Source organism: Pristiophorus japonicus, chromosome 11 (assembly GCF_044704955.1).
Source record: "Pristiophorus japonicus isolate sPriJap1 chromosome 11, sPriJap1.hap1, whole genome shotgun sequence".
Taxonomy (NCBI): Eukaryota; Metazoa; Chordata; class Chondrichthyes; family Pristiophoridae; genus Pristiophorus; species Pristiophorus japonicus.
Window position 1 is genome coordinate 83891242 of NC_091987.1, and position 23776 is coordinate 83915017.

The 23776-nt window shown below is 47.0% G+C and overlaps 1 protein-coding gene across 2 annotated transcripts in view; it reads left to right on the forward strand.

Annotated features, from left to right (window-relative positions):
* LOC139276121 (NXPE family member 3-like) overlaps window positions 1-23776 on the forward strand; it is a 104536-nt gene that overhangs the window by 49178 nt on the left and 31582 nt on the right. For both annotated transcript variants that reach the window (XM_070893637.1, XM_070893638.1), the window contains exon 5: window positions 4681-4890. In XM_070893637.1, the coding sequence (XP_070749738.1) occupies window positions 4681-4890 (210 nt within the window). The remainder of the gene's footprint in view (window positions 1-4680; window positions 4891-23776) is intronic.

Here is a 23776-nt window from a genome sequence, read left to right on the forward strand (position 1 = left end):
AAAAAGATGCACCAATACCTTTTCGGGGTCAAGTTCGCACTAGAAACTGACCACAAGCCCTTCACGTCCCTCCTATCCGAGAGCAAGGCAATAAACGCCAACGCCTTGGCGCGAATTCAACGGTGGGCACTCATGCTGGCATCCCACGACTACACAATAAGGCACAAACCAGGCACAGACAACTGTGCCGACGCGCTTAGCAGGCTACCTCTGATGACCACGGAAGGGTCTGACGAACAGGACTGTGAGATAGTCATGGCAATCAATGCCTTTGAGTCCACAGGTTCGCCCATGACAGCTTGCCAAATCAGAGCCTGGATGGCCAGCGACCCCACGTTATCCTGAGTAAAAAGATGTGTCCTAACCGGTGACTGAGCAGAGGCTCGCAATGCCTGCCCCGAGGAATTAAAACCCTTTCACAGGCGCATGCATGAGCTATCACTAAAAGCACACTGTCTGATGTGGGGCAGCCGAGTAGTCATGCCTCTGCGAGGCAGAGAGGCATTTGTCCGGGAGCTTCACCGCGAGCACCCGGGGATCGTTCTCATGAAGGCCATAGCCAGATCCCATGTCTGGTGGCCTGGTATTGACACGGACTTGGAGCTCTGCGTCCGAAATTGCACCATTTGTGCCCAACTCAGCAATGCCCCCAGGGAGTCTTCACTGAGCCCCTGGCCCTGGCCTACCAAACCGTGGTCGCAGGTGCACGTAGACTGTGCGAGCCCATTCATGGCAAAATATTCCTCGTAGTTGTGGATGCATTTTCAAAGTGGATTGAATGCACCATTTTAAATTCGAGTACAACCTCCACCACTGTGGAGGGCCTCGCAACCATGTTTGCAACGCACGGAATCCCTGACATATTGGTCAGTGACAATGGTCCATGCTTCACCAGCGCAGAATTCCAAGACTTTATAATTGACCACGGCATAAATCACGTCAAGGTGGCACCGTTCAAGCCGGCCTCCAACGGCCAGGCGGAGAGAGCAGTGCAAATCATTAAACAAGGCATGCTTAAAATCCAAGGTCCCACGCTGCAGGGTCGCCTGTCGCGACTGCTGCTGGCATACAGATCTCGTCCGCACTCACTGACTAGGGTGCCCCCCGTGCAACTGTTGATGAAAAGGACTTTAAAAACAAGGCTCTCATTAATCCTCCCAGACATGCACGAAATCGTTGAGGCAAAGCACTGTAAGCTGACTGATTACCATGACAGAAATTCGAGGGGGAGATGGAATGAGATAGAGAACGAAGTGTTTGTACTAAACTATGGCAGGGGTCCCAAATGGCTTGCAGGGACAGTAACGGGCAAGGAAGGAAACAGGCTACTGGTCGTACAAATGGACAATGGCAAAACCTGCCAGAGGCATGTAGACCAAGTCAAAAGCAGATTTACCAACAACACTGCGGAATCAGAGGCAGACTACAATGTGGAACTCGCACCACACCTGGTGGACAGACAGAGGGAACAACCTGAGGAAAGGGCAATCCCAACAGACAGCCCAGGCGAGTCAACAACAATCACACCAATCGAAACAGACAGCCCAGGCGAGATACCAGCAACCTCACCCAAAGAAAAACAGACACCAAGGCAAACAACTGAACCACAACTCAGACGCTCCACGCGAGAGCGTAGACCACCTGAGAGACTGAACCTATAAAGACAATAAGACCTTGGGGGAGTGTGATGTCATGTATCTTACATTATTATATATAACTGTATCTTAACATGCTATACATGACTGTAATAAGATATGACCTGGAACCACCAGCATACCTTACCACCGGGGGTGCACTTGCAAGAGACAGGTATATGAGGAAAGGTCTCAGGCAAGTGCAGCATTCCAGAGCTGTGAAATAAAAGGTGCAGGTCCAGAGTGACCTTGACTTCACTACATGCCTCGTGTGAATCTGTACTGAGGGGACAGGACTTTACACTTTGGAAGCTGGTCTGACCGATCCTTTATTCCCTTCACCGTGAAGTCAGACTACCTGAAGGTTTTGGAAATATGGTTCGGAGCGGACGGGACGTGCGTCAAAAACTGGAAGGAGCATATCGCTAAAGCGAAACATAAACTGGGATGGTGGAAGCTGCGCTTTCTCTCCATTGCAGGAAAGAACCTGGTCATCAGGAGTGAGGTGCTCTCGGTGTTGTTGTACGTGGCGCAGGTCTGGCCCATACCCCGCTCCTGTGCCGTGGTAGTCACTTCGTCTGGAGATCGAAAATGGACCATGTAAGCAGAGACATGATGTACAACTTTCTGGACAAGGGGGGAAAGAACATTCCAAACGTGGCCCTCATCCTGATGGCCACTTTTGTGTGCAGCTGCATCAAGCTGTGCATAGACCTTTCGTACGCATACGCCAAGTGTCAGTCCGTGTTGAGATTCTATCTGTCCCCGGTGTTGCGAAGGATGGGTCTGGCCAGGCTGCCGCGGAACGCTCCGAGCAGTTGGACCATGCCTCAGCACCTTCGTGGAAAAGTTTTTCAAGAAAGCACCAACGGAATCGCCGCTGAGTCTGTGGTCATTGCCGTCCAAACCATGGTCCAGGATCCACATAGACTTTGCAGGTCCCTTCCTGGGGAAGATGTTTTTAGTTGTGGTGGCTGCATATTCGAAGTGGATAGAGTGTATAATCATGTCATCCAGCACATCCACAGCTACCATTGAGAATCTCAGTGTCATGTTCGCGACACATGGTCTGCCTGACATTGTTGTTAGCGACAACGGATCGTGCTTCACCAGTCAGGAGTTTCAAGAGTTCATGAAACTCAATGGTATCAAACATGTAAGGTCAGAACCATTCAAACCTGCATCCAATGGGCAAGCAGAACGTGCTGTTCAAATCATAAAACAGAGTATGAAGCGAGTAACCCAAGGGTCACTGCAGACCTGCCTGTCATATATACTGCTTAGTTACAGGACAAGAACACACACGCTGAACCCCATGGCACCGGCGGTCGAATTACTGGGGAGGAAAATTGCTGCTGACAGCATCAGGCCCACGAACGCAAAAACCAAGGTCATCAAGAATGCACCCAAGCCGCAGAATGTGACGCAGCTGCGTTCGTTCCTGGGTCTACTCAACTACTTCGATAACTTCCTACCTAAATTGAGCACCTTATTAGAACCACTGCACGTGCTGCTAAGAAAAGGCGACAACTGGGTGTGGGGTGCATCTCAAGATAGAGCTTTTGAGAAAGCCACTAATCTGCTTTGCTCTAACAAGCTGCTGGTACATCATGACCCATGTAAACATTTAGTATTGGCCTGTGATGCTTCATCATATGGAATTGGTTGCGTACCCCTACTGAACTAATGATGAAGAGAGGTCTTAAGACCAAGCTATCTCTTGTACACCCTGATTTGAATAATCATGTTGAATATAGAAGACAAAGTCAGCAAAGATATCACGATCGGGCAGCTGTGTCACGCGATATTTCTGAAAATGATCCTGTATATGTTCTGAATTATGGTCCGGGTCCCAAGTGGATTGCTGGTACTGTCATGGCCAAGGAGGGCAACTGAGTATTTATTGTCAAGCTTTAAAATGGACAAACATGCAGGAAACATATGGATCAGACAAAGCTGCGGCACACAGACGAACCGGAACAGTCGGAGGAAGAGACAATCGACGATCAACCAACCTACCCCCAGTCATCAGAGGACTCAGTGGTCATCAGTGAATCGGGACTTTCAATCACTGACATGTTCAATGAAAATGGACTTTCAATCCCTGACATGGCCATTGCCACTCCCAACAGGTCAGCCACCCAGCCACCAGTCACAACAGACTCTGAACACTCACCCAAGGCTGGAGTTGAACTGAGACGGTCAACCCGGGAGCATAAAACACCGGACCGTCTCAATTTGTAAAAGACTGTGTTACGATCTCAGAGCAGGGTATTGTCATGTATGTACTTTTGGGATCACTAGCCACTAGATGGCGTCACTGTTGGAGGCCAGTTATAAAAGGCCAGCCATTTTGTATATTAGTCACTTTGGGCCTGAATAAAACAGAGCCAAGGTCATACCTCTTGGAGTTAAACAGTATTCAGTCTAATAGTTATTGCATACACAACAGTAACAATGGTGGAGCAGGACTTCTTCACTCAGTTATGTACCTGATCCTGTCAGAATGCCTGTGATCAGGCAATTTATGTGCAGTGGGCCCACACCAGTATCCGTGCAGTTGGGGTGTCTGCTGTGGGTGGTGGCAAGCCGCTGAAGACAGCCAGCAGGTGAAGCAGAGAATGAAGAAATCCCAATAAATTGGGCCCCTTTGTGTGAAGTGTACAACTGTTTTATTCATACTGCTGCTACAAAGTGAGCAAAAATTATTCTGGGCTGTTCCAATGGTCTGGTTTTCCCTTTGGAGCCTCCTCTTGACAGACAGCCAAGATGGTGTGGTGACTAATCATGCCCAAATCCTTTATTTAAACATGGAAGAGATAAGAAAGCTCATGCCAGCACTTTTTTAAAGCATATTAATGCTAATTAGTAGTTGGTATCTATCATTTTAAATGCACAATTCTTAAATATTAGAGAATTTCCAAGTAAATATCTTTTTTTAAAAAGTTACATTTTTGTTCTTCTGTTTCTAAGTCTGCTTAAGGTACTGTGCATCAGTGCTTACGTATCTAGTTTACATTTCAGCCTTGCTTCTCTTTATTTTCAGGCACAGATCTCGGAAAATGTGTCCCTGGCAAGCCTCTGCTTTCACCATCTGGATTTTATTATCAGGACCAGTGGGTATCATCAATCTGTAACATTCGGTACTTCGACACTCCTGCAAGTATTACAGACTGTCTTCGGGGAAGAAAAGTTTACATTTTTGGAGATTCCACTATACGTCAGTGGTTTGAATATTTGACAGAATTTGTGCCAGGTTAGATTCAGCCATTTCTTGTGTATTTTGGCATTGTGGTATAATCTGCTTTGCCTGTTAAATATATCTCAGTTTAGAACTAATTCTTATAAGCTCCTCATTCAGCACCCACTTACTTGAGTACATACAGTTATAGACCTAGACAGCTCATCATTTCTGCACAACACAACTTAAGCCTCAAGCCAGAATCCTTGTGCCACAAATAGTGAATAGGCTGTATACAAATAAAATGTATTTTTATTAAAGCGGAGCACTTTGAGAGGAACCCCTACTTCTGTGCCTTCTCTCACCATCATCCCTCTGATAGGCCATCCACATTTCCCTGCTAGCAAGGAGTTGGACAGCACATTGCTGCACAGCAGTGGGACCATGAGGACCCAAGTTTACGTTTAGATCCCTCCTAGACAGGAGGTCTATGAGCCTCAGACATCTGTTCTCCCGAGCTCATGTGCTCATGTGAGTGGCACATTAGCTGCTCCATGCAGGTGGCCATGCTTTCCATGGAGGAGCCAACTGTCGCCATCGCCTGCGATGTGGTGGTGCTCACGTTGGAGATGGACTTCTCCATTCTCTGCACATTTGCAGATAGCCGGCATTTCTACCTACACCTCCAGGATCGCACTCCTTCTCAATGGTCCTCGAGGATCAGTGTCTGCATGCAGCTGAGCAGAGCTGGGAAAGTCCTATACCCTCCGGTGAGGAGTTTCCACTGCTGTCCCTGTCCCCATCATCTGCTCTTGCTCCCATGTGAATTGTGAAACACCAAGTGACAACACTATTCTATCTCGCATAGGACCCATTGAGGTGTGTGTATCTGCGCTGGTGCTGGGTGCGTTTGGGTCTGCTGATGGAGCACCCCCAGAGGCTGGAGGCTCCTTTAAGGAGTTGTCTTTCTCCTCTGGCTGGACACTGAGGGGGGCTCTTGATGGACCTGTGGAAGAGTAAAGAGATGATTTGGAAATGTTATTTTAAGAATGGGTAACGATACCATTATGCACATGATGAACATTCACTGGCTGCTGACATCAGCCACCGTATGAGTGCCTGCTGTATGCCATGTGCCTGTATGATATAATTCTGTCACCAGGTTGCTAAGAGGTCCCCCTCTCTCCGTCTCCCACCGTCAGCAGCTCTGCAACTCGTAACACCACCGGTTCTACCTCCTCTGTTGCCGTCTGTTATGTATGCAATAAAGATACTGTTTAACTGAACAAGGTACAACCTTGTTCTGGTTTATTACGGCCCAAAGTGCCTGACTCACAAAATGGCTGGCCTTTTATACCAGAGCAGCACCACGTGTGTGCTGCTCAGTGGCCTCCAACAATGGCAACATCTGGTGGCTACAAACAGCATGTGCATACATGACAATATCCTCCTCTGAGACTTTAGCACAGTCTTTCACAGGTTGAGACGGTCCGGTGCTTTATGCTTCCGGGTTTACCGTCTCAGTTCGATTCCGGTCTTGGGTGAACGTGCGGAGTCTGTTGTGGCTAGTGGCTGGATGGCTGACTTGTTGGGGGTGGCAGTGGCCATGTCAACAATTGCAGGCCATTTTTATTGAACAAGTCCGTGATGGAAATTCCGGGTTCACCGATGAGCCTTGAGTCCACTGAAGGCTGCTGGTAGGTTGGTTGGACGTCGACGGTTTCTTTGTCCGACTGCTCTGGCTCGTCTGTGTGCATCAGCTTTGCTTGATCCATGTATTTCCTGCAACTTTGTCCATTCTTGAGCTTAATAACAAATACTCTGCTGCCCTCCTTGGCCATGATCGTACCAGCGATCCATTTGGGATCCTGACCATAATGCAACACATATACAGGATCATTAACAGAAATCTCGCATGACACAGTTGTGCGATCGTGGTACCCTTGTTGACCTGGGGAAGGTGGCTCAACAGTGGCTAACAAGGGAAATTAGGGATAGTGTTAAATCCAAGAAAGAGGCATTTAAATTGGCCAGAAAAAGCAACAAACCTGAGGACTGGGAGACATTTGGAATTCAGCAGAGGAGGACAAAGGGTTTAATTAGGAGGGGGAAAATAGTGTATGAGAGTGATCTTGCAGGGAACATAAAAACTGACTGCAAAAGTTTCTATAGATATGTGAAGAGAAAAAGATTAGTGAAGACAAATGTAGAGCCCTTTCAGTCAGAATCAGGTGAATTTATAATGGAGAACAAAGAAATGGCAGACCAATTGAATAAATACTTTGGTTCTGTCTTCACTAAAGAAGACACAAATAACATTCCGGAAATACTAGGGGACTGAGGGTCTAGCGAGAAGAAGGAACTAAAGGAAATCCTTCTTAGTCAGGAAATTGTGTTAGGAAAATTGATGGGATTGAAGGCCGATAAATCCCCAGGGCCTGATAGTCTGCATCCCAGAGTACTTAAGGAAGTGGTCCTAGAAACAGTGGATGCATTGGTGGTCATTTTCCAACATTCTATAGATTCTGGATCAGTTCCTTTGAATTGGAGGGTAGCAAATGTTACCCCACTTTTTAAAAAAGGAGGGAGAGAGAAAACGGAGAATTATAGACCGGTTAGCCTGACATTGGTATTGGGGAAAATGTTGGAATCAATTATTACAGCTGTAATAGCAGCGCATTTGGAAAGCAGTGACAGGATCGATCCAAGTCAGCATGTATTTATGAAAGGAAAATCATGCTTGGCAAATCTTCTAGAATTTTTTGAGGATTTAACTAGTAGAGTGGACAAGGGCGAACCAGTGGATATGTGTATTTGGACTTTCGAAAGGTTTTTGACAAGGTCCCACACAAGAGATTAATGTGCAAATTAAAGCACATGGTATTGGTGGTAATGTATTGACGTGGATAGGAAACTGGTTGACAGACAGGAAGCAAAGAGTAGGAATAAACGGGTCCTTTTCAGAATGGCAGGCAGTGACTGGTGAGGTACCGCAAGGTTCAGTGCTGGGTTCCTAGCTATTTACAATATACATTAATGATTTAGACAAAGGAATTGAATGTAATATCTCCAAATTTGCAGATGACACTAAGCTGGGTGGTAGTGTGAGCTGTGAGGAGATGTTAAGAGGCTGCAGGGTGACTTGGCAGGTGAGGGAGTGGGCAAATGCAAGGCAGATGCACTATAATGTAGATAAATGTGAGGGTATTCACTTTGGTGGCAAAAACAGGAAGGCAGATTATTATCTGAATGGTGACAGATTAGGAAAAGGGGAGATGCAATGAGACCAGGATGTCATGGTACATCAGTCATTGAAAGTTGGGATGCAGGTACAGCAGGCAGTGAAGAAGGCAAATGGCATGCTGGCCTTCATAACGAGAGGAATTGAGTATCGGAACAGGGAAGTCTTACGGCAGTTGTACAGGGCCTTTGTGAGGCTACACCTTGAATATTGTGTACAGTTTTGGTCTCCTAATCTGAGGAAGGACATTCATGCTATTGAGGGAGTGCAGCAAAGGTTTACCAGGTTGATTCCTGGGATGGCAGGACTGACATATGAAGAAAGACTGGATTGACTAGGCTTATATTCACTGGAATTTTGATGAATGAGAGGGGAACATATAAAGTTCTGACGGGATTGGATAGGTTAGATGCAGGAAGAATGTTCCCAATGTTGGGTAAGTCCAGAACCAGGGGCCACAGTCTAAGGATAAGGGTTAAGCCATTTAGGATCGAGATGAGGAGAAACTTCTTCGCTCAGAGAATTGTGAACCTGTGGAATTCTCCAGCACAGAAAGTTGTTGAGGCCAGTTCGTTAGATATATTCAAAAGGGAGTTAGATGTGGTCCTTATGGCTAAAGGGATCAAGGGATATGGAGAGAAAGCAGGAATGCGATACTGAAGTTGCATGATCAGCCATGATATTATTGAATGGTGGTGCAGGCTCGAAGGGCCTAATGGCCTACTCCTGCACCTATTTTCTATGTTTCGATGTTCCTATGACTCTGTCTTCTGTATTCAACATGATTACTTAAATCCGGGTGTAAAGAGATAACTTGGTCTTAAGACCTCTTTTCATCATGAGTTCAGCAGCCGAGACCCCTGTGAGTGAGTCGGGTCTTGTCCTGTAACTCAGCAGTATGCAGGACAAGCGGGTCTGCAGTGACCCTTGGGTTACTCTCCTCATGCTTTGCTTGATAATTTGTACTGCACGTTCTGCTTGCCCGTTGGATGCAGGCTTGAACGGTGCTGACCTTACATGTTTTATGCCGTTAAGTTTTACAAACTCCTGAAACTCCTGACTGGTGAAGCACGACCCATTGTCGCTCACCACTATGTCAGGCAGACCATGTATCGCGAACATGACATTGAGATTCTCTATGGTTGCCGTGGCCGTGCTGGATGACCTGATTATGCATTCTATCCACTTTGAATAAGCATCCACCATCACTAAAAACATCTTGCCCAGGAAGGGACCTGCAAAATCTGCATGGATCCTGGAACAAGGTTTGAATGGCCATGACCACAGACTCAGCGGCGATTCCGCTGGTGCTTTGCTGAGCTGCATGCGGTGTTGCACTGATGCACAACTGAGAATCAATTCCTGGCCACCATACGTGGGACCTGGCGATGGCCTTCATAATCACTATACCAGGATGTGTGCTGTGTAACTCAAGCACAAACTTCTCTCTCCCTTTCTTAGGCATTACAACTCGATGGCTCCACAATATGCAATCTGCTTGAATAGACAGTTCGTCTTTGCGACAAATGTACGGTTTGGCCTCCTCCCACATTTGCTTAAGTATGGCAGACCAATCTCCTTTGAGGATGCAACCCTTTCCACCGATTACATCGGGTCCTGGCTGGTCCAGGTCTTAACTTGTTGAGCCTTGACAGGGGTACCTTCACTCTCAAAAGCATCCATGATTAAGATTAAATCTGTCGGTTGTGGCATTTCCACCTCCAGTGTGGGCAACGGCAACCGGCTCAAAGCATTGGCACAATTCTCTGTGCCAGGTCTGTGGTGAATTACATAATCACAGGCAGATAATGGCAGCACGCACCTTTGGATGCGGCATGAAGCGTTGGTATGGATATCGGAAAAGAATGAAATGAGCGGCTTGTGATCAGTCTCTAAATCAAACCTCAGACCAAACAGGTATTGATGCATCTTTTTAACACCGTACACACAAGCTAAAGCTTCTTTTTCTACCATGCTGTAGGCTCTTTCTGCTTTAGACAAACTTTTGGATGCATACGCGACAGCTTGAAGTTTCCCCGACTCATTGGCTTGTCGTAACACACAAACAATTCCATATGACGATGCGTCACAGGCCAAAACTCAACGTTCACATGGGTCATAATGTACCAGCAGCTTGTTCGAGCAAAGCAGATTGGTGGCTTTCTCGAAAGCTCTGGCTTGCAATGCACCCCCTACTCAGTTGTTGCCTTTTCTCAATAGCATGTGCAGTGGTTCAAGTAAGGTGCTCAATTTGGGTAGGAAGTTACCAAGGTAGTTGAGTAAATCCAGAAACGAATGCAGCCCCGTCAGGTTCTGCGGCTTGGGTGCATTCTTGATGGCTTTGGTTTTCAAGTCAGTAATAGAAACATAGAAACATAGAAAATAGATGCAGGAGTAGGCCATTCGGCCCTTCGAGCCTGCACCACCATTCAATAAGATCATGGCTGATCATTCACCTCAGTACACCTTTCCTGATTTCACTCCATACCCCTTGATCCTTTAGCCGTAAAGGCCATATCTAACTCCCTCTTGAATATATCCATGAACTGGCATCAACAACTCTCTGCGGTAGTGAATTCCACAAGTTAACAACTCGCTGAGTGAAGAAGTTTCTCCTCATCTCAGTCCTAAATGGCTTACCCCTTATCCTTAGACTACGTCCCCTGGTTCTCAACTTCCCCAACATCGGGAACATTCTTCCTGCATGTAACCTGTCCAGTCCCGTCAGAATTTAATATGTTTCTATGAGATCCCCTCTCATCCTTCTAAACTCCAGTGAATACAGGCCCAGTCGATCCAGTCTCTCCTTAAATGTCAGTCCTGCCATCCTGAGAATCAGTCTGGTGAACCTTCGCTGCACTCCCTCAATAGCAAGAACGTCCTTCCTCAGATTAGGAGACCAAAACTGAACACAATATTCCCGGTGAGGCCTCAGTAAGGCCCTGTACAACTGCAGTAAGATCTCCCTGCTCCTATACTCAAATCCCCTAGCTATGAAGGCCCACATACCATTTGCCTTCTTCACCGTCTGCTGTACCTGCATGGCAACTTTCAATGACTGATGAACCACGACACCTCCCCTTTTCCTAATCTGCTGCCATTCAGATAATATTCTGCCTTTGTGTTTTGCCACCAAAGTGGATAACCTCACATTTATCCATATTATACTGCATCTGCCATGGGTTTGCCACTCACCTAATCTGTCCAAGTCACCCTGCAGCCTCTTAGCATCCTCCTCACAGCTCACATCGCCACCCAGCTTAGTGTCATCTGCAAACTTGGAGATATTACACTCAATTCCTTCATCTAAATCATTAATGTATATTGTAAAGAGCTGGGGTCCCAGCACTGAGCCCTGCGGCACCCCACTAGTCACTGCCTGCCATTCGAAAAAGGACCCGTTTATCCCAACTCTCTGCTTTCTGTCTGCCAACCAGTTCTCTATCCACGTCAGTACATTACCTCCAATACCGTGCTTTAATTTTGCATTTTGCAGTAGGTCTGATGCCATCAGCGGCAATTTTCCTCCCGAGAATTCCGACCTCCGGTGCCATGAAGATGCACTTCGAGCATTTCAGTCTGTGTCCCACTCTGTCCAAATGCAGTAGAACCTCTTCCGGGTTGTTCAGATGTTCCTTGGAGTCACGACTGGTGATCAGGATGTCATCTTGGAACACGACGGTTCTGGGAACGGACTTCAGTAGATTTTCCATATTCCTCTGGAATATTGCTGCAGCTGAGCGAATGCCAAACAGGCACCCGTAGTAAATAAACAGTCCTTTGTGTGTGTTAATGCATGTAAGTCTCTTCAACGTCTCAACCAAATCCTGCGTCATATAGGCCGACGTCAATCCAGTTTTGTGAACGACTTCCCTTGGGCTAGTGTCGCAAAGAAGTCATCAGTCTTCGGTAACTGGTACTGATCTTGTTTGGAAACCCTGTTGATTGTAACCTTGTAGTCTACACAGATTCTGACTGTGCCATCACTTTTCAGCACAGGAACAATGGGGCTGGCCCATTCATTAAATTCGACCAGTGATATGATCTCCTCACCTGGAGTCTGTCCAGTTCAATTTCAACCTTCTCCCTCATCATATACGGCACTGCCCGAGCTTTATGATGGATGGGCCTTGCATCTGAGTCTACGTGGATCTGCACCTTGGCTCCTGTGAAGTTGCCGATACCCGGTTAGAACAGCGAGGGGAACTTGCTCAATACTTGGGCACATGTATCTTCCGACGACGACAACGCCTTTATGTCGTTCCAGTCGCACCTGATTTTCTCCAACCAGCTCCTGCCAAGTAGCGTTGGGTCATTGCCTGGAACAATCCACAGCGGTAACTCTTGAACCGCACCGTTACATGACACGTTAATTTGTGCAATGCCAATCACCTTTATCAGTTCTTTGGTGTACATGCGCAGCTTGGCGTTAACAGGGCTCAGCCTGGGCCTCACAGTCTTAGTATCCCACAGCTTATTAAATACCCTCTCGTTCATGATCGATTGACTCGCCCCTGTGTCCAGTTCCATCGATACCGGTATCCCGTTAAACTTCATTTTAATCAAAATTAGTTTACTCTTGGTTATGAAAGAGTACTATCCATACACTTCCTCCTTTGGCATCTCAGATTGCGTATTTGGATCCGCGCTAGTCTGACTCTCATCCTCCATGTGGTGTGTCGCAGCTCGCTTGCTCATCTGCGGACACTTGCGCCGGAGGTGCCCCACTGCTGGTGCCGATGATTTCCCCCACAACGCCAACATGGAGAAGTTGGATACATTCTCGCTGGCGGATGTTGGCCAGGCACAGGTTTCGCGAACGCAGCCGGATAGGCCCTGCCATGTGCCACTCTGTCAAATGCCAAATCCTTCGCGAACGCAGCCGGATAGGCCCTGCCATGTGCTGCTCTGCCGAACGCCAAATCCTTCGCGAACGCAGCTAGATAGGCCCTGCCATGTGCCGCTCTACCGAACACTGAATCAATTGCATTTACAATACTTGCCGAGGTTTGGTTCTTCACCAATATTTGCTTTAAACTCCTGTCCGTCATCATACATGATTGAACAATCTGATGGGCCCTTTTTAAATCCAACTCCTCCACCACCAGAAGTTTATGCAGAATCACCTCGTGGTTGATACCGATACCAAAGAAGTCCCGCAGCATGTCTGCTAACACCGTCCCGAACTTGCATGGTCCCGCTAAATGTCTCAGGTCGGCAACGAATTCCGCCGCGCTCTGGCCCTCCGATCGAACGTGTATATAAAACCTGTATCTCGAGATGATGATGCTGTCATACCAATGTACACAACTCCTCGTACGTTTTCTCTGTTGGATCACTAGGCTTGAGTAGATTCTTTATCAGACCGTAGATCTTTGAACCGCACACAGTGAGGAACACGGCCCGGCGCCAATCTGCATCGTCAACCTCCTTCATTTTGTTGGCCACAAAGTACTGGTTCAAATGGCTCACCAAGTCTGCCCAATCTTCTCCCTCCACGAATTGCTCTAAAAATCCAATCATGCTCATTTTGCAAACAAGGTTTTTGTATTCTCATCGCCAAATGTTATGTATGCAATGAAGGTACAAACTGAGTACTGTTTAACTGAACAAGGTACAACCTTGTTCTGCTTTATTACGGCCCAAAGTGCCTGACTCACAAAATGGCTGACCTTTTATACCAGAGCAGCACCATGTGCATGCTGCTCAGTGGGCGCCAACAATGACACCACCTGGTGGCTACAAACAGCATGTACATACATGACACAGTGAAAGTACTGAAGACTGGAGGGCTACCCCCGGTTCTCTCCCTCTCCCTGTTATTGTGGGCTTTTCTCTCCTGCAAGGAGGGAAAGAAGAGTTTGAGTAAGAGTGAGGGAGTGAGTGCAAGGAATGTGTGGGTTACATCTGCAGAGGGTGACTATGAGAGAGTGTGGTGCCAATTCCAAATGACCTCCTTCTTCTTCTTATGCAGTCCCTTGGAATCAAGGTTGCTTCCACACTAAAATGAGGTCTAAGCTGTCTGATGAGACCAATGCGGGATCTACAGTCTCTGTTACAGGTGGGACAGTTGATGGTTGGAGGGACAGGTGCTTGCCCTTGAAGCGTTTTCTCTGCCCTCCTGGGGCTCGCTTGCTATGACATAGCTCGGAGTAGAATGCTTGTTTCGGGAGTCTAGTATCGGGCATGTGAACAATGTGGCCCGTCCATCGGAGCTGATCGAGCGTGGTCAATGTCTCGATGCTGGAGATGTTGGCCTGAGAGAGAACACTGACATTGGTCAAATAGCTTCCATCTGTGTTGTTACTTGGTATGATTGTATTCGGATGAGGGTAGGTTTGATGGGGTGGTTAGTCAGATGGGGATGTGAGTTTGTAGACAGAGATAGAGGGATGGGTAATGTGCAAGGTATGTTGGTGTGAAGAATGATATGCAGGAGCAGGCTTTTGAAGGCAGAGTGATGAGGATGTAGTGACAGGCACATCAGCATGAAGGTGAGTGTGACTTTGCACTCACCTTTCCTGATCTCATCAGAACATTGAATCTTTTTCTGCACTGGTGAGCTACGAGGATCAGGGGTTTCATTCATACGAATTAGAGTCTGATGAGCTGGTCATGGACAGCCCGTTCCGAAGGCCAATTATCTAGCTGCCTCCTCCCTCTCTCCTCCTCATCCTCCTCTCCCTCCTTCTCCTCTTGAGGTAGTCCCCCAATCACTGGTGTCAAGGGCTGAGCCATCATGATGGCCAAGTTGTGGAGCATGCAGCAGACCACCACAAATTGCGACGCCCATTCTGCTGAGTACTGGAGGGCTCTTCCAGAGCAGTCAAGGCTCTGGAATCTTGCGGAACCATTGCTTCAGTCGGCTGATGGTCTGCTCAATGATGTTCCAGGTGGTAGCATGGCTGTCCTTATATGAATGCTGGGCACAAGTGTTGGGGTTGTGGTGGGGAGTCATGAGCCAGGTAGAGAGCATATAGCCCTTGGATCCTAGCGGCCAGCCACAAGCTTGATGTGGTGGCTGGAAGAGGGCTGGCACACTGGTCTGGCACAAGATAAAGGCATCATGGTTGCTGCCAGAATCGCGGGCATTGACATTGAGGATTTGCTGTGCATGGTCACACACCAACTGCACATTAAGTGAGTGGTAACCTTTGCGATTATGGAAGATCTCAGGATTTGTATACAGTGCCTACAAAGGCACATGGATGCAGTCGATGGCGCCCTGCACCATCTGCTTTTCTGGCAAAGCCACATGCACACTCGTCCTACTTCTCTCTGGTGATCGGGAAGCCAATGTAGTCCTGTCTCCTGCTGTAGAGATCCTCAGTGACAGCTCAGATGCAGCGATGGCCGATGAACTGTGAGATGTTAACTATGTCTCCTCTTGCAGACTGGAAGGATCCGCTGGTGAAGAAACTGAGGGCCACGGTGACCTTGACTGTCACTGGGAGAGCCGTGGTCATCATGGTCTGAGGTTCGAGGTGAAAAGTTCCGTGACCACCTCCTTGGTGAAGCCGAGCCTCCTCAGACACTGCTCCTTGCTTAATTGAAGGTAAAAGAAATGCTCTCAGAATACCCTCAGAGGGTAAGGCCACCTGTTGAGAGCCCTGATGGTCCTCCTCCTCTCTTTGTTCTCATCTTTCTTACTGCCTTCGCTCCCTGCATCTTGAGGGAGAGTTCAACTGCCAGCACAGCCCCCATGACTTTTAGCAAGAGTTGAGGTTGGAGCGTTTCACAATAATGATGGAGTCTTGTACTTGTCAGAATACTCCCTGACACCAACTAACCTTCAAATGACTAAAGAAAGTTCTAGTAAGTAGCACACAACCACTCAATCTTCAAAACCCTGTCAGGTGCAAATGATTGGTGATGATCCCTTTAAATATTATTGCTGGAGCTGGCTTCCTGCTGCTGCATGCCACCTCTACCTGTCGTTGCTTTCTCCAGCTGATAACTGCAATGGCCAAAATGAATTTGGCAGATTGTGCATTAAGTGCGCGTTTCACTCTCACTGACATCAAGATTTCTGTGATTGCGATGTCCCCAGCGAGCAAGTTTTGCCGCAGTGCTACCGGTGACTCGGATATGGCGTGTGCTGCTGGAACCGCCATCGGCTGGCGGTGGAGTACCAACCGGTGTTTCATTGTGCTAACATGTGGCGCTAACCACGTGAATCTCTCCCCCAGAAGAAATAAAATGGGAGAGTTGTGCAATGGGCTGCTGATTCACTATCAGCCGTTCTACATTATCGCACAAAGTCAAATTTATCCCGATTATGTTTAATTATTATTATCCTCGACAGGAAACATAATGTGCTCCGTTGCTGGTGTCATCTGGACCTCAGGTTGCTCCTGCTCCTCCTCCTCATCTTCCAGTTGTTGCTCCTCCTCCTCCTCCTCATCTTCCAGCTGTTGCTCCTCCTCCTCATCATCTTCCAGTTGTTGCTCCTCCCCCTCCTCATCTTCCAGCTGTTGCTCCTCCTCCTCATCTTCCAGCTGTTGCTCCTCCTCCTCATCTTCCAGCTGTTGCTCCTCCTCCTCCTCATCTTCCAGCTGTTGCTCCTCCTCCTCCTCATCTTCCAGCTGTTGCTCCTCCTCCTCCTCATCTTCCAGCTGTTGCTCCTCCTCCTCATCTTCCAGCTGTTGCTCCTCCTCCTCCTCATCTTCCAGCTGTTGCTCCTCCTCCTCATCTTCCAGCTGTTGCTCCTCCTCCTCCTCATCTTCCAGCTGTTGCTCCTCCTCCTCCTCATCTTCCAGCTGTTGCTCCTCCTCCTCCTCCTCATCTTCCAGCTGTTGCTCCTCCTCCTCCTCATCTTCCAGCTGTTGCACCTCCTCCTCCTCATCTTCCAGTTGTTGCTCCTCCTCCTCCTCATCTTCCAGCTGTTGCTCCTCCTCCTCATTTTCCAGCTGTTGCTCCTCCTCCTCCTCATCTTCCAGTTGTTGCTCCTCCTCCTCCTCATCTTCCAGCTGTTGCTCCTCCTCCTCCTCATCTTCCAGTTGTTGCTCCTCCTCCTCATCTTCCAGCTGTTGCTCCTCCTCCTCCTCATCTTCCAGCTGTTGCTCCTCCTCCTACTCATCTTCCAGCTGTTGCTCCTCCTCCTCCTCATCTTCCAGTGGTTGCTCCTCCTCCTCCTCCGAAGACACCCTGGATGTGCGCCTTGATCCTCATGCAGCCCTAATCCTCGCTGCTAAACTATGTTGCGCAGCGCACAGCATATAATGACAATTCTGGCGTATTGAAGGACTCCTCCTGATCTGTCAAGATATCTGAAGCGTATCGTCAGCATGCCTAATGTTTGCTCTATGACACACCTGGTGGACATGTGGCTTTCATTGTAATGCTCCTCGGTCTCATTACTTAACCTCCTCAAGTGTGTCATGAGCCGCATCTTTACTGGATACCCCTTGTCTCCATGCAGCCAGCCGGTTTGTGTGTTTGGTGGTGTGAAGAGCTGAGAGGAGGTGGACTGGTGCAGGATGAAAGATTCATGACAGCTCCCAGGGAATTTGGTGCACCCATGCATGATGATCTTCAAATGTGTTATATATGCAATAAAGATACAAACTGAGTACTGTTCAACTGAACAAGGTACACAATTGGCTCTGCTTATTACGACCCAAAAGTGCCTGACTCAAAAAATGGCTGGACTTTTTTACCAGACCAGCACCATGTGCGCGCTGCTCCGTGACCTCCAACAATGACACCATCTGGTGGCTACAAACAGCATGTACACACATGTACACACAGGTCTCCTCTGAGACCTTATCACAAGTCTTTCATAGGTTGAGACGGTCCAGTGCTTTATGCTTCCGGGTTGACCGTCACATACAAACATAGAAAATAGGTGCAGGAGTAGGCAATTCAGCCGTTCCAGCGGGCACCACCATTCAATAAGATCATGGCTGATCATTCCTTCAGTACCCCTTTCCTGATTTCTCTTCATACCTTTAGCCTTAAGGGCCATATCTAACTCCCTCTCGAATATATCCAATGAAACAACAACAACTCTCTGCGATAGGGAATTCCACATGTTAACAACTCTTTGAGGGAAGAAGATTCTCCTCATCTCAGTCCTAAATAGCCTACCCCTTATCCTAAGACTGTGTCCCCTGGTTCTGGACTTCCCCAACATCGGGAACATTCTTCCCGCATCTAACCTGTCCAGTCCTGTCAGAATCTTATATGTTTCTATGAGATACCCTCTCATCCTTCTAAACTCCAGTGTATAAAGGACCAGTTGATCCAGTCTCTCCTCATATGTCAGTCCAGCCATCCTGGGAATCACTCTGGTGAACCTTCATTGCACTTCTTCAATAGCAAGAACGTCCTTCCTCAGATTAGGAGACCAAAACTGAACACAATATTCCAGGTGAGGCCTCACCAAGGTACTGTACAATTGAGTAAGACCTCCCTGCTCCTATACTCAAATTCCCTAGCTATGAAGACCAAAATACCATTTGCCTTCTTCACCGCCTGCTGTCCCTTCATGCCAACTTTCAATGACTGATGAACCATGACACCCAAGTCTCGTTGCACCTCCACTTTTCCTAACCCGCCGCCATTCAGATAATATTCTGCCTTCGTGTTTTTGCCCCCAAAGTGGATAACCTCACATTTATCCACATTATACTGCATCTGCCATGCATTTGCCCACTCACCTAACCTGTCCAAATTATCCTGCAGCCTCTTAGCGTCCTCCTCACAGCTCACATCGCCACCCAGTTTAGTGTCATCTGCAAACTTGGAGATATTACACTCAATTCCTTCATCTAAATCATTAATGTATATTGTAAAGAGCTGGGGTCCCAGCACTGAACTCTGCGGCACCCCACTAGTCACTGCCTGCCATTCTGAAAAGGACCCATTTATCCCAACTCTCTGTTTCCTGTCTGCCAACCAGTTCCCTATCCATGTCAGTACATTACTTCCAATACCATGTGCTTTGATTTTGTACACCAATCTCTTGTGTGGGACCTTGTCAAAAGCCTTTTAAAAGTCCAAATACACCACATCCACTTGTTCTCCCTTGTCCACTCTACTAGTTACATCCTCAAAAAATTCCAGAAGATTTGCCAAGCATGATTTCCCTTTCATAAATCCATGCTGACTTGGAGCGATCCTATCACTGCTTTCCAAATGCGCTGCTATTTCTTCTTTAATAATTGATTCCAATATCTTCCCCACTACTGATGTCAGGCTAACTGGTCTATAATTCCCCGTTTTCTCTCTCCCTCCTTTCTTAAAAGTGGTGTTATATTAGCTATCCTCCAGTCCATAGGAGCTGATCCAGAGTCAATTGACTGTTGTAAAATGATCACCAATGCATCCACTATTTTTAGGGCCACTTCCTTAAGTACTCTGGGATGCAGACTATCAGGCCCTGGGAATTTATTGGCCTGCAATCCCATCAATTTCCTAACACAAATTCCCGCCTAATAAGGATATCCTTCAGTTCCTCCTTCTCACTAGATCCTCGGTCCCCTAGTACTTCCGGAAGGTTATTTGTGTCTTCCTTCGTGAAGACAGAACCAAAGTATTTGTTAAACTCTTCTGCCTTTTCTTTGTTCCCAATTATAAATTCACCTAAATCTGACTGCAAGGGACCTACGTTTGTCTTCACTAATCTTTTTCTCTTCACATACTTATCGAAGCTTTTGCAGTCAGTTTTTATGTTCCCGGCAAACTTGCTCTCATACTCTATTTAACCCCTCCTAATTCAACCCTTTGTCCTCTTTATTTGAATTCTAAATTTCTCTCAATCCTCAGGTTTGCTGCTTTTTCTGGCCAATTTATACGCCTCTTCCTTGGATTTAACACTATCCTTAATTTCCCTTGTTAGCCACGGTTGAGCCACTTCCCTGTTTTATTTTTACTCCAGACAGGGATGTACACTTGTTGAAGTTCATCCATGTGATCTTTAAATGTTTGCCATTGCCTATCCACTGTCAACTCTTCATTTGCCAGTCTAATCTAGCCAATTCACGCCTCATACCATCAAAGTTACCTTTCCTTAAGTTCAGGACTGTTAGCGTTAGTGTTTTCTTAGAAGAATCACTCAACACTCAGGGTCGGTTCCAATGCTGAAGCAGCTTTTATTACGCTCAGCGGGAAGGAAAAACTCAGGACCGTATCCAGGTTTCTCTTCACAGAACAAAGAGTTACATGTACCTTTATATGTTTCACAACAGTTACAAAACAGTTTACTGCAGTTACACAGCCCATCACGGCTGGACACAAGCCAATCACAACGATTATAGATTACATATAGGTTCTTTAACCCAATAGAATTCTCCTACTATCCAGGGAACCATATGTTCGGTTATTGTCAGCTTGGGCTGATCGATGGCTTTATAGGTTCTCTCCCTAGTTCTTTCATCTGGGAGAAATAATTGGTATATAGCCTTGTTTACAGCAAATGGTTTCCCTCTTATCTTTCTTCCTGAAATAATTGGTTTCATGGCCTTGTTCACAGGAGATGGTTTCCTTCTTATCTCTGTCTTCCCAGGCATTCCTACAGTGGGCCTCACAGGGTTATTGCTCGGTCAGTGAACGTTCAACAGTTCACAGTTTGACTACCTGATTTCCCATAATGCCTGGGCAGCCATTTTATGTGTGTGTCCATTTAAGCTTATGTGAGTTTTAAATATCCAGCAGGTGCCTAATGCCTAAGTCTATATATATTTCTACTCTCTACAACAATTCCCCCCTTTCGGTAAAGGGACTAGTCCTAGTCCCCTTTTAACCGACCGTACTGCCTTTATCTGATATTTGTGCACTGCCCGGTACTCCTTGCCTCAACGTGCTGGCCAGTCACGCGGTTTCAGGAGTCCCAGTTGCTTAGATCAAATTAACAAAGGCTAGCTCCTCCCGTCCCCTTATCAAACAGGCTTGTTTAATATCCAGGGAACGGTGATTGGTCCGTTTCCGCCGTTTGTGGCGCCTGCATACCTGGCAGGCCATCACGCCCCATGTTATTGCTAAGATTAATTGTATTCCGACCAGTGTGTGTGAAATAATTCGAATCCATGGGTGGATGTTCACATTTATTCCCCAGTCCCAGACCTTTCTCCACCAACTCTGACTTTGTAAGTCTACCTCGGTATCTTCTTTGATTTTAGTTTGTAGCTGGTGATAGAGTTTTACAGATTGACCCTCTCTGAGCCTCAACTCCCGTAATACTTCGGTTAGATGTGGGATAGGGACCTGCTCTGGCTCGTCATAATCCTGCAAATGATCATGGAGCTGATCAGTTACTTCAATAACTTCGGACTTCCGGCGCCTAACCTGGGTGATATGCGCTTGCCCGATCGCGACAGGTCGTAGTGGTGTAAAGCAAAAGTTTGGCTGCGGTATAGGGCACTGCAGGTCATTATACTGGTATGAACGCTCAGTAGTAGAGACGCAGTATCTTCCCCTCCCTCCGTAGCCTGCCCTCGCGAAGTGCATGTGTGCGGGCACTATTTCTAGTACACACCCGTTGGTTCGGTTAAACCCGCACTCGTCTAGTTCCCCTCGGCCCACCGGGTGAGGGCATACTGTGATTTCCCCCCTTTGCTTGCAATCTGCTAGGGAAATCCCAGTAAGTATGTTGTTTCGACGAACGGCAGAGGTGGTGGTTAGGTAGTAGCGTATGGAGACATTTTCCCGTATTACTCCGATATTCTCTAGTTGGTATAAGGGGAACGGCCCTGAGTCCGGCGTTGCTATGGGGATCAACAGGACTATCCCTATCCCGGTAGTCCTACCCATCTGGCAATCTGGAATTGCGGGGTATACTCGGGTCAGTCCCTTCAGAGTACAATTATCCAGTGTCCCCCTTTGGTTCGCCAACTGAGCCAAATGTGAACTGTCTATCCAATCGGGTACTTCCCCGCGTTGGATCTGGTCGAGGTTGTGGCGGATCTGTCCCACCATCCACAGACCATAAGCATGACAGAGTTGCCCCTGTCTTTGCTTTATTGTATCTTCTTGTTCTCTATCAATGAGGTGATTGATGGTTTTAGCGTGAGCTTCCAGGACTGAGATGCCATCCAACTGGATTTCGGCACCCTCCTTTCCTAGGTTGGCCTGGTCTTCCTGGTTTTGCTCCACCCTCTCCAATAACCCCTTCATCACCCCTTTAAGCTGTTCTACCCTCTCATTTAGCCCTTGTATGTCTATCGAGTTCACTACGGAGGTTCCTGTATTGAAAACGGTAGCAACATCATTTACTATTTCCCTCTTCACCCTGGGTGCTAACCCCTGTCCCCGGAACTTACTGGCACCCATGGCATCGGCAGCCTGCTGCATTACGACTTTACTTAATACATTGTACATCTTCCTTGACTGTTCGGTACAATATTCCGGCATCTGGATGCCTGAAATATTGATCAGAACAGGCACAATTTCATGTTTAACATTATCATACAATAATTCCCCTTCGTTGTACATTGCAATCCCATTTTCTGGTCCCTTAGTAGTTATGGGACAAGGCAGTTCTTCGGGCAATGTAGTGATTCTTATGGGGCGCGGTGTCGGAGGGGGTGAGAAACATACATACAATTATATTGCAGCCGCCCCCGCCTCCTCGTAATACCCACACAGCCCCATTCCCTTCTTGCGGATGACTGATTGCTGGGATTGTCCCGGAGGCGCGCAAATTATGCCGAAAGTACATTCATCAGGCCCTTTGACATCCCTCCGTTTAATGCATCTGCTCCTTATACCCGTGGAGCACTGTACACATACTCTTATTCTTATTAGGATTCTTATTAAAATAAGTCCTGTCCTTGCTCCAGTCCTTGGCTGCTGGGATGCACATTCCGTCCGTTAAATTAAACAAGACTCCATAGTTCATATAGTTGTTTATTTCCAGCGTGCTCTGCTGTCCGTCGGTGTTGCCCAGGGTACGTGCCTGTCGCAGGGCTATCCATATTACGAGTAGCGCCGTTCGTATTCCCATTCCGGTAAGTATTATCTGTAATTTTAAACAGACGGCCTGGTCGTCACCAGGGGTTAAGTTTTTTGCTCTACGAGAGTCCCTGTCACCCTGCAAAATCAGAAGCACAAGGTTATAATCGAACCATTTCGAGCTGAATCTGTAGGGCGTGCGCCCGTGTCTTTACTCACTTAAATATTACCCAAACTCCTATTATGACCAAGGCCAAAGCTATTCCTCCAAACATCGCTGTCTGCTTTACCGTTAGGTTGGGTTTGTGGACTACACCTACCCACCGTGGGGTACATTGGCTCTATTGCCAGAGGTGATGGTGCTATGGCTGCGCACTGCACTATCCGTCTAGTCCCGTTATCTCTTCCAGCCTGTTTATCTTAGCTTTTAACTCTTCAATTTGTTTTATTGAATATCTATTTCTTTATTGTATCAGGCAAGTATTATTACATAAGCTAGTTCTGTTTTTATTTTTGTTTCCTCTGTTAGGTGAGTCTTTTTTTTTCCCTATTAAGAAATCCAAATTAATAATGTTCAGTATAAAACGGCTGTCAATGGAAAGGGTTAACTCCTTTCCAGGTTTGTAAGAAGACCTGATGTCATTACGTGACTTCACGTAATCATCTGAAAAAAAAAAGTCTTTGTGCCTTCAAAACTGGCTTCGAAATTAGGAATCCGTTAAACAGCATAAATCATTAGAGTAAACTCCAATGTTTTCTTAACTTCTAATTCAAGTACTTGCCAAAGAATTTTTTTTTTTTAATTGTTTTAAAACAAGACCACACATA